Source organism: Trachypithecus francoisi, unplaced genomic scaffold, assembly GCF_009764315.1.
Source record: "Trachypithecus francoisi isolate TF-2019V2 unplaced genomic scaffold, Tfra_2.0 Lachesis_group14, whole genome shotgun sequence".
Classification (NCBI taxonomy): Eukaryota; Metazoa; Chordata; class Mammalia; order Primates; family Cercopithecidae; genus Trachypithecus; species Trachypithecus francoisi.
Genome location: NW_022681459.1, coordinates 23,506,188 through 23,517,789, shown reverse-complemented (window position 1 = coordinate 23,517,789; position 11,602 = coordinate 23,506,188). Strand labels below are relative to the sequence as shown.

At 41.0% G+C, this 11,602-nt stretch overlaps 1 protein-coding gene across 1 annotated transcript in view; it reads right to left on the bottom strand.

The window, feature by feature from the left end:
* Positions 1-862: 862 nt before the first annotated feature.
* Positions 863-11,602, bottom strand: part of MORC3 (MORC family CW-type zinc finger 3) — a 58,664-nt gene continuing 47,924 nt past the window's right edge. Inside the window, exons 15-17 of the mRNA XM_033232427.1 lie at positions 9,021-9,909; positions 5,410-5,567; positions 863-2,361 (exon numbers count right to left, since the gene is read on the bottom strand). Coding sequence (XP_033088318.1) covers positions 2,208-2,361; positions 5,410-5,567; positions 9,021-9,909 — 1,201 coding nt within the window. The 3' untranslated portion in view covers positions 863-2,207. The remainder of the gene's footprint in view (positions 2,362-5,409; positions 5,568-9,020; positions 9,910-11,602) is intronic.

The window sequence follows — 11,602 nt, the reverse complement described above, 5'->3', positions numbered from 1 at the left end:
TCCGTGAAACAACCGTTGTTCTGTCTGAAACTGTTAGCCACATTTTTGAAGTCTCATATCTCGGCAATACTTCAATATCTTCATAAAGAGCAAAAAAATATCTAAGTGCTTCCAAAGAATCAATTTAGCAAGCAAGTTTCTCTTACTAATCCCATGATTAATTTTCCCATCAAGCCAGATAGCCACAGGAAGTATTTTTGCAAGAATACATACAGAAGCTGGCCAAAAGGAAGGGAAAAATAGCAAATTCCAAAAAGAATCACTGCATGAGTAAGATATTCACAAAACTTACACATGATTTACATAGCTGCTATTATTTAGGCAAGGTTTCTCTAGAGTAAATGACTTACACAATGAAAAGTCTTTTTTTTTTTTTTTTTTTTAAGACGGAGTTTCGATTTTGTTGCCCAGGCTGGAGTGCAATGGTGCGATCTTGGCTCACTGCAACCTCCACCTCCTGGGTTCAAGTGATTCTCCTGCCTCAGCCTCCTGAGTAGCTGGGATTACAAGCTTGTGCCACCATGCCCAGCTAATTTTTGTATTTTTAGCAGAGACGGGATTTCTCCATGTTAGTCAGGCTGGTCTCGAACTCCCAACCTCAGGTGATCCGCCCGCCTCAGCCTCCCAAAGTGCTGGGATTACAGGCGTGAGTCACCGTGCCGGGCTGAGAAAAGGCTTTTGAAAACAGAATACACATACTCTGAGGAAAGAGGAGCTCAGCCTCAGTCTTAATGTTAACAGTCTTCAAAAAATAACATGCAATTAAAGTAGTTAAAATGAGCTCCAGTTGAGGGTCTAATGAATACATTTTTAGCTTTAAAATAATTTAAGGTTAATATTAATTCTTTAAAAGTAGTATCTGAACAGTTAGCCATCATATATTTTTATTTTATTACAAGATATTTTAAAATTTGGGAAATTACAATTGTGACAGAAAACCAGCTTCATACCAAAAATACACTTTCAATTACTTTATCAGGCAAATAAAAACAATCTTCATTTATTTGCTCTTTCCAGAATTACTATACAGTAAAAATTCAATATTGTATATGACAGACATGTATTAAGCGTACATACAAAATGAACAGATTGAATGTTCAAAAACAAAGGTAAAAATAAATAGCAATGATAAAACTTTGGAAAAAATAATGCACATTTTAGTTGTGGAAAATATGGTTCTTATATATACATAGTTTATACTTAATAGAAAGCCATCTCTTTAAAATTGCACAAAACATGGGACCAATAAAGCATAGTATTTTATGGCATGTAATACTATAATCTTAAGGAAATTTGTTCCTTGACTCCAGGATATAAAACACTTAGGTTTGTAATATAATAAAAGGTATGTAGTATTGTTCGAGAAAGACTCTTCCTCAACTCACATTAACCTGTAGTAATCCTACAAAAGGCTGTACAGGAAATTTCACAAAAAGAAATATTAAAAAATTATCATGCCCACTTCATGCTGACTAAACAGCCAAAAATGGGCTTCAAAGTAAACTTGGTGGCCATTTAATATTTCAATACCTTTTTTCTGTTAAAGACTGTTTCTTTGTTCAATAAAAACACTTTGTGTTCAACCGTGATTGGCAATCTCAGCACAAGAAAATCCTGGCAAAATGGAGTTGGTTTTTGCTTACCTTATTTTCATGAATAAAATATTTCAGGATAGGAATTTATACAAAAGAAACATTAATGCTCAATTCACTTATAACCAGAGTTGTATCAGGAGTGTTACTACATTATTTAAAAATCCTATTTAATAAACTCCTTTATAAGAAAATCAAAGGTAACATTTCCATTTGTATTATGGCATAGCCCTCGACTTAGAGAAAAATACACTTTGGGGAACCAGAAAAAATTGCACAAAGCTTAGGGGCAACCTGAAAAGCTCTTGGTGAAAAACACTTCAGTACTCTAGGGCAATAAAAAAATATGTGCAGGCTTAATTACAAATATTTACATTCCAAACAGAGTCATGAGTTAGCTTCAGCTGCTCAATGCCAACAATTCACAGGTATTTCAAAACATCTGATAATGTGTCCACAATATGTGTGACCACATTTGAATGCATAGAATACAGTAAAGATTATGGTTTTCAGTCTGTTGCCTATCATATCTATAAAACAAACATACTTATATTTTAAAAGCTGTACAACCAAAAGAATTGAGCAAATATCTTCTTATCTTACATAATATATACTTTAAGTACTACTGATTTCACTCATTTGTTCAACAACTTGTCCTAAAATCTCATCAACTACATCAACATCGTAATTCACTTGCTGAAGATCAAGATCAGGCACAATCATAGCCAGCAGCTGTCCTACGTTAACTCGAAGAGATCGGAGTTTGAGGCTGCAAATACAAATATGTAACGTATTAGATGAGCATTACAAGTTAATTATTCATGTAGACCTTAAAAAGTAAAATACCAAAATCAAATCTCTGTAGAATATACAATTAAACAAAAAGAAAAGCAAAACCTCCCCTAGAGAACTCAATTTACTTTTATCAGTCAGGTGCACTTGCTCATGCCTGTATTCCCAGCACTTTGTGAGGCCGAGGAGGGAGATCGCTGGAGCCCAGGAGTTCGAGGCCAGCCTGGCCAACATGGTGAAACCCTGACTCCACTAAAAACACAAAATATTAGCCGGGCTTGGTGGTGGCACCTGTAGTCCCATCTTCTCAAGAGGGTAAGGTGGGGGATCACCTGAGCCCAGGAGGTCAAGGCTGCAGTGAGCTGCGATGGCACCACTGCTCTCCAGGGTTCATACAATTATTCCACCTCAGCCTCCCGAGTAGTGGGAAGCACAGGCCCACACCACCATGCCCGGCTAATTTTTTAAAATTATTATTTATAGTAATGGGGTTTCACTATATTGCCCAGGCTGGTCTCAAACTCCTGGGCTCAATCAAGCATTCTGCCCACCTAAGAGTGCTGGGATTACAGGAATGAACCATCATGCTAAGCCACAATTATCTAAAACATGTTCTGTAAGATATTCATAGTTGTATAAGAGGTAATAAAAGGTTCTGTGGTCAAACAAGCTTGCAAAACGTTGTGTTAAACAATGTGAAATAAGTTTTTTTTAGGCTGGGCACAGTGGCTCACGTCTGTAATCCCAGCACTTTGGGAGGCTGAGGTGGGAAGATTCCCTGAGGTCAGGAGTTCAAGACCAGCCTGATCAAAATGGTGAAACCCCGTCTCCCACTAAAAATACAAAATGTAGCTGGGCGTGGTGGCACACACCTGTAGTCCCAGCTACTGGTGAGGCTGAGGCAGGAGAATTTGCTTGAACCTGGGAGGCAGAGGTTGCAGTAAACCAAGATTATGCAACTGCACTCCAGTCTGGGCGACAGATCAAGACTCTGTCTCCAAAAAATAATAATAATAATAATAATTGCAGGACTGCTCTGATCCTATTACATTAAGTTACCAGCATTTACAGACAGCAATGGTTTTCTGAAAACAGTGGGAAGCCCTAGATTAAGATAATTACACCTTCCAAGTTTATGAATATCAGCATTCTAGACTTTTATTAAAATGCCCAAAAGTATTTAAGCAATAAACACCTAAACTGTAAGGCAGCTTTTGTTTCAAATATTATGACAAACACATAAAATGAGTGTTACAGTTGTTCTTGTTCCCCATCCCACTACAATATAGTAAGTCCATATTTAATTTAGATACTGATTTTTCTCAAGTGGAAATCTATGAACGGATCAAGATGTTCTTCCTTAGGTTGACAATGCAGAAAATGTGATTTTGAGCATGTTCGTTTTGTGAGCTTTTACGGTAAGAGTCCACTAGACCCAATTTGAAAATACTTTAATCGTTCCCATGCCAGCTTTTCTTTTTTTCTTGAGATGGAGTTTTGCTCTTGTTGCCAAGGCCAGAGTGTGGTGGCGCAATCTTGGCTCATTGCAACCTCCTTCTCCCAGGTTCAAGTGATTCTCCTGCCTCAGCCTCCCAAGTAGCTGGGATTACAGGTGCATGCCACCATGCCAAGCTAATTTTTTTAGTAGAGATGGGGTTTCACCATGTTGGTCAGGCTGGTCTCGAACTCCTGACCTCAAGTGACCCACCCACCTTGGCCTCCCAAAATGCTGGGATTACAGGCATGAGGCACCATGCCTGGTTTTGAGACAGAGTCTTGCTTTGTCACCCAGGCTAGAGTGCAGTGGTGCAATCTTGGCTCACTGCAACCTCCACCTCCTGGGTTCAAGCGAGTCTCCTGCCTGAGCCTCCCAAGTAGCTGGGACTACAGGCACCTGCCACCACGCCCAGCTAATTTTTGTACTTTTAGTAAAGACAGGGTTTCACCATGTTGGCCAGGCTGGTCTTGAACTCCTGACCTCAGGTAATCCGCCCAACTCAGCCTCCCAAAGTGCTGAGTTTATAGGTGTGAGCCACCACACCTGGCCTACTTGTTTTTTTTTTTTTTGAGACGAAGTCTCGCTCTGTCACCCAGGCTGGAGTACAGTGGCCGGATCTCAGCTCACTGCAAGCTCCGCCTCCCGGGTCCATGCCATTCTCCTGCCTCAGCCTCCCGGGTAGCTGGGACTACAGGTGCCCGCCACCTCGCCCGGCTAGTTTTTTTGTAGCTTTTAGTAGAGACGGGGTTTCACCTTGTTAGCCAGGATGGTCTCGATCTCCTGACCTCGTGATCCGCCCGTCTCGGCCTCCCAAAGTGCTGGGATTACAGGCTTGAGCCACCGCACCCGGCCCCTACTTGTTTTAATAGGACTTCTTCCTAATATCATCTGTACTATGGCAATTTTTAGTAATTTTGTGATTTCCTAAAAGATTAGAGAGAGCATATCGTGAAATAAGGACAGCAAGCCATTAAGAAATGCTACCAAGTACGACAATAAAAGAGAAACAGGTTGAAGGAGTGAATTTCAGTAACAGTCTCATGTCTTCTACTCATGGCCAAATTCCCCCTATTCTTCAATATCGTGCCCATTTTTATTTTCCTTCAAAAAACATTCTAAAACCACTCTGACCAATCAAATGTTTTATTCCTTCTAAATTCCTTTTTTTTTTTTTTTTTAGTAGAGATGGGGTTTCACCGTGTTAGCCAGGATGGTCTCGATCTCCTGACCTTGTGATCCGTCCGTCTCGGCCTCCCAAAGTGCTGGGATTACAGGCTTGAGCCACCGCACCCGGCCTCCTTCTAAATTCCTATTCCACTTAAATAGAACCTAAATGGTCAGAAACTGGAAAGGAAGGATAATGAAGTGTCACTTCTTATGTATCTATCATATAACTCCAGGGTCAGAGCAAACAATCAATAACTTCTTCTGACAGAACAGTATCTATCTGATGGGTGCTAGCAGATAAAAATAAATAGTATCCTAACCATAATTGCAGCCCCACAAAAACGCCTCATTTAATATTACCTTTCCCCATCCATATAATTTACAGACTCCTCAATGTTACTTGATGTTGAAACATCTGTTGCTGTCTGTTGATTTGTAGATTTTAACTGTTCAACTTCAGTTTTGAGTTCTTCACACTGTGAACGGATTTGTGATTTTTCCATTTCCAGCAATTCAACCTAACAAAAAATATAAATGAACTTTATAACTGTAAAACTTAAAAATGCTAATGGCAAAGTGAAATTTCAAGCTAAGAAATATAGAGAACCTGCTTGATAACATTATCAACTATCAAAAAACAAATACACAAAGAAAAACCAGTAGTTTTCTATAAACAAAGCTTCATTCGTTTACAGCTTCACTTCTCTATCTTTTTACATGGAGAGAATACAACATATTACCACTTGATTTAAAAAAAAGTGGTACCTAGAAAATGAAAAACCAGCCAGCACGGTGGCTCACACCTGTAATCCCAGCACTTTGGGAGGCCGACGTGGGCGGATCACCTGAGGTCAGGAGTTTAAGACCAGCCTGACCAACAAGGAGAAACTCCATCTCTACAGCAAATACAAAATTAGCCAGGTGTGGTGGCAGGCGCCTGTAATCCCAGCTACTCGGGAGGCTGAGACAGGAAAATTGCTTGAACCCAGGAGGTAGAGGTTGCAGTGAGCTGAGATCATGCCACCGCACTTCAGCCTGGGCAACGAGCAAAGCTCCGCCTCAAAAAAAAAAAAACAAAAAACAAAAAACAGAAAAACCAAGATACTAATGCCTAAATTATGTTAATGTCACAGTGGCTTTTATTTCTTGCATACTCATCAACTTATAATTAAGTTACAATAGCGAGTTTATGCTTTTTATAAACAGATGGTCCCTGACTTACAACGGTTTGACTTTATGATTTTCCAACTTTATGATGGTGTGAAAGTTACATGCATTCTATAGAAACCTCACTTTGCATACCAATACAACCATTCTGTTTCTCGTTTTCAGCACAGATTCAATACATTACATGAAATACTCAGTATGTTGTGATAAATCAGACTTTGTGTTAGATGATTTTGCCCAAATGTAGGCTAATACAAGTGTTCTGAGCATTTTAAAGGTAAGTTAGACTAGGCTAAGATTTTGGGAGGTTGGCTGTAATGAAATAAATTTGGAGTTAATGCTATTTCCAACCTATGATGGGTTTTCCAGGACTGACACCATTAAGTTGAGGGGCATCTGCATTTTGTCATTCAGCTCCTGAGCCAAGGCATCAAGATTAGTGTTTGCATGAGCAGCACTAGTCCCAAGGAAGAGACAGCACAGCACCACATCATGGTTCCCAAACTCTTTAGCAGGAAATTCCTTTCTTTTCTTTTTTTGAGGCAGAGTTTCGTTCTTGTTGCCCAGGCTGGAGTGCAATGGCATGATTTCGGCTCACCGCAACCTCTGCCTCCCGGGTTCTAGCGATTCTCCTGCCTCAGCCTCTGGAGTGGCTGGGATTACAGGCATGCGCCACCATGTCCGGCTAATTTTGTATTTTTAGTACAGACAGGGCTTCTCCATGTTGGTCAGGCTGGTCTCGAACTCCTGACCTCAGGTGATCTGCCCGCCTCAGCCTCCTAAAGTGCTGGGATTACAGGTGTGAGCCAGTGCGCCTGGCCGGAAAATCCTTTCAAAAGCCTCACACACGGCCGGGTGTGGTGGCTCACGCCTGTAATCCCAGCACTTTGGGAGGCCAAGGCAGGCAGATCACGAAGTCAGATAGAGACCATCCTGGTTAACACGGTGAAACCCCATCTCTACTAAAAAAATACAAAACAAAATTAGCTGGGCGTGGTGGTGGGCGCCTATAGTCCCGGCTACTCTGGAGGCTGAGGCAGGAGGATGGCATGAACCCGGGAGGCAGAGCTTGCAGTGAGCCGAGATCACGCCACTGCATTCCAGCCTGGGCAACAGAGCAAGACTCTTGTCTCAAAAAAAAAAAAAAAAAAAGCCTCACACACAAAAATGTATAAAATAGATTAAAAGGAGCTACCTGAATTTGAAGTAGGGGCATACGAAGAGGCTACTGATATTTATCATTTGTCTACCAGTATTTATCGTTTTTCTCCTTCTTCAGTAAAAGAACCCACGCATAAAGACTGCATTTTCCAGGCACCCTTTTAGCCAGATGACTCAGTACTGATAGAACATAAGCAATTCAGGCCAGACACGGGGGCTCACGCCTGTAATCCCAACACTTCAGGAGGCCATTGTGGGTGGATCACTTGATGTCAGGAGTTCCAGATCAGCCTGGTCAGCATGGTGAAACCCTGTCTCTACTAAAAATACAAAAATTAGCCAGAGATGGTTGCATGTACTGTAATCTCAGCTACTGGGGATGCTGAGGCAGGAGAATTGCCTGAACTCGGGAGGTGGAGGCTGCAGTGACTCGAGATCGGGCCACTGCACTCCAGCCTGGGCAACAGAGTGAAACTCTTGTCTCAAAAAAAAAAAAAAAAAAAAAAAAATATATATATATATATACACACACACACACACACACACACACACGTATATATCAATCAAGATTTTTAAAGGGATAAGTCAATTTCTCTCAGGAATCTTGAAAGACATAATCTAGAAAAATGAATGACTCCATAACTAAAATATTAACTATACTTTTTTTTTTTTTTTTTTGAGACAGAGTTTCGCTCTGTCGCCCAGGCTGGAGTGCAGTGGCGCGATCTCGGCTCACTGCAAGCTCCGCCTCCCGGGTTCCCGCCATTCTCCTGCCTCAGCCTCCCGAGTAGCTGGGGACTACAGGCGCTGCCACCTCGCCCGGCTAGTTTTTTTTTGTATTTTTTTTAGTAGAGACGGGGTTTCACCGTGTAGACCAGGATGGTCTCGATCTCCTGACCTCGTGATCCGCCCGTCTCGGCCTCCCAAAGTGCTGGGATTACAGGCTTGAGCCACCGCGCCCGGCCAATATTAACTATACTTAAAAGTAGAATTGATGCCCAAAAAAGAAAGAACATAATTAACTGTATTAATGAGGTATTAAGTTAATATTGGTATTCTGAACAGGATATTTACCATACCTGGCTACCCCCATTATTTTTCAGGAATGCACATCTCAAGACATTGAAAGAACCAAAAATGCCCCTAACACACTTCCATATGCCTCTAGGAAGCCCTCTCCTCAGGTGAGAACCAGTAGAATAACAGACACTCAATAAAAACATAATTATTTTTAAGTGAAAGTATTCCAATCTAGCAATTGGTAGTTTTTTTTTTTTTTCTTCTTTTTGGAGACAGAGTCTTACTCTGTTGCCCAGGCTGGAGTGTGGTGGTGCAATCCCGGCTCATGGCAGCCTCTACCTCCCAGGTTCAAGTGATTCTCCTGCCTCGGCTTCCCAAGCAGTTGGGACTGTAGGTGCCTGCCACCACGCCCGGCTAATTTTTGTATTTTAGTAGAGATGGGGTTTCTCCATGTTGTCTAGGCTGGTCTCGAACTCCTGATATCAAGTGAACCTTGGCCTTGGCCTTGGCCTCCCCAAGTGGTGGGATTACAGGCATGAGCCACCGCTCCCAGCCAACTGGCAGCTTCTTAAGGTTTAAATGGCCCTGGACTCCATGGCTACATGTTGGATGATATAACTCACCTCACTTTTATACTGGTCCCTCTCAATACTGCATTTGTCCAGTTGTCTAAACACATCGTCAAGCTGCACAGCCATCTCATCCATTTCACTTTTACTCTCATTATTGGAACACTGGCTGCATTCAGCCTTTACATGTTGCAAAGCACTACATTGTTTTTTCAGCCTTTCTATTTCTTCCAAAGCTTGCTGATACTGAGATACCATATGGTCTGGACTTTCAGATTTGCCATTAATACTTTCAAGTAAAAATACGGCATCGGTTTCAGTGGACTGATGGCAAGTTTCTTTCTTAACATACTTGTCATTCATTTCTAGTATCCTCTGTTGTAACACTTTGATTTCATCAGTAAACATGTGACACTGTCTTTTATAATTCTCTTTCTCCTCGGTGACAAGGAGTAGCTGGTTTCTCAGTTCTTGTAATTGGCAGCCTGCATCATCTGCAGATTTAACAGCGGTTTCCTGGGTTTCATGTATCTTTGCTTCAGCTTCTACACAGGAGGGCAGAATCACTGCATCATTTCTTATGTCTATCTCGTCTTCAACGGTTTCTTCTTTTTTAACAACTAAACTCGGTACTTCAGTCTGGGTAGCTGCAGTATTTCCCTGGTCGCATCGGGATGATGAGGTGCTGGTTGAACCGGTCTGGCCACAAGGTTCACTGTCACCCACAAGCTCGACCTGAACACCACCTTGCTCAACGTGACTCTGTTCTGATTTCATGTCAATATCATGATCTACTGCAGGTTTGGGGGTACTGTTTTCTTCTAAGATGATGACATCTTCGTCGTCGTCATCACCTTTATAAACTGAATTTTCAAACTGACTACTCAATCTCCGATTCTTTGCATTCAAAATTGAAGAACGAGTAGAAAGTCTCCGTTTCAGGCTGAAAAAAATTTTATATATAAAATATAAGATTATAAAATACAGACAAAATAGATGACCTTGAAGTAATTATTCTAATAAATGCAGTATTATAACAATTTTTTTGTTTGTTTTTTGAGATGGAGTTTCACTCTGTCGCCCAGGCTAGAGTGCAATGGCATAGTCTCGGCTCACTGCAACCTCTGCCTCCCAGGTTCAAGTGACTCTCCTGCCTCAGTCTCCTAAGGAGCTGGGATTACAGGCACCTGCCACCATGTCCGGCTAATTTTTATATTTTTAGTAGAGACGGGGTTTCCCCATGTTGGCCAGGCTGATCTCAAGTCAAGCAATCTGTCTACCTCAGCCTCTCAAAGTGCTGGGATTAGACGCATGAGCCACTGCGCCCAGCTTGTAAGTTCTGAAATACTAAGAAATACCCAGGCTCATTTTTTAAAGTGATGCATTGTATAGTAGCAACCACTGATTTAATGAAGAAGAGATTATTTTCTCTTTTTACAGATCAAGACAATGGACTATTGAGATCTTTTTGAAGTACCAGATCTATTTACTGCCAAACATCTCTGCATTTGACGACCTCCAGGCATTTCAATGCATACATTTTCAGAACAGAATGCTACCCACCCCAGCCCCTTCTTTGTATTCTTCAGCTCAGGGAATGGCATCACCATTTTCATTTGCCCATAATAATTTTTATCAGTAATCAGTGATCAGAGGTTAAGCCATAAAACAAACCAGTATTTATCCTTCTGTACGAAACAATTTTATCCCAATTAAAAATTGTCCCAGTTTCTTCATTTGCATCATTTCCTGTTTATTCATGTTAATATGTGCACAGTTCACATTTATTTATCACCATTTGATTGCCTGTTTCCACACTTGGAAGAATATTTGTACTGGTTTGCTATTTGGGCCTTGTGTTAGACCTCCTAGATCTCAGGAAGGATTTTCTCCTTTTTAGACTGTCTCACAAGGAGCACAGCCTGCAACAGCATCTTAATGAAGGGTACAGAGAACATAACAAATGCCAAGTTCTGCATGATGAAAACATCTTTATTTCCCTCTCAAGTCTATTGCTAGCTTAACTGTTATACAGGCTTCCAAGTTGAAAAATTATTTTCTCAGAAATTTAAAAGCATCATTCCATTTTCATCTGCCATTCCAGTGTTTCTGCCTAATTCCTCATCTCTTGGACATATATAATCTGTTTCTTTCTGAAAAAATCTTTTATTCCCTGTGTTAAAAAATGTAATGATCCTATGTCTCTGAGTGGCTCTCTTTCTAGACATTATGCTCTGTAGCTAGTGGAAATGCAGTTTTTCTGGTATGATTTCCCATTCTGGAAGGCAGCTATGTTTACTACACCATACCACCACCACCAGTGCCTACTCTCCATTCTGAAACTCCCTTATTCAGATGGTGGCCTTCTAGTACAGATACTGTATCTTTTCTTCTTTCTCTGTCTTCCAGCTGTTAAGCTTTTCGTTCTAAATGATTTATTTATTCAAGTCTACACCACTTTCTGCCAATAAATTTCACAATGTTTTCTTCTATTCCCTTTGTTTCCGTTTGCTGTCCCATGTGAGAGATGACACATATGGCTATCCATGGCTATCTGTGTATACCTAAGAGTGAAACTGACTAGCAGCAGTGAGGGCTGAGCTGGTGATTCAAAGGGTGCTCAAACTGCCATCATC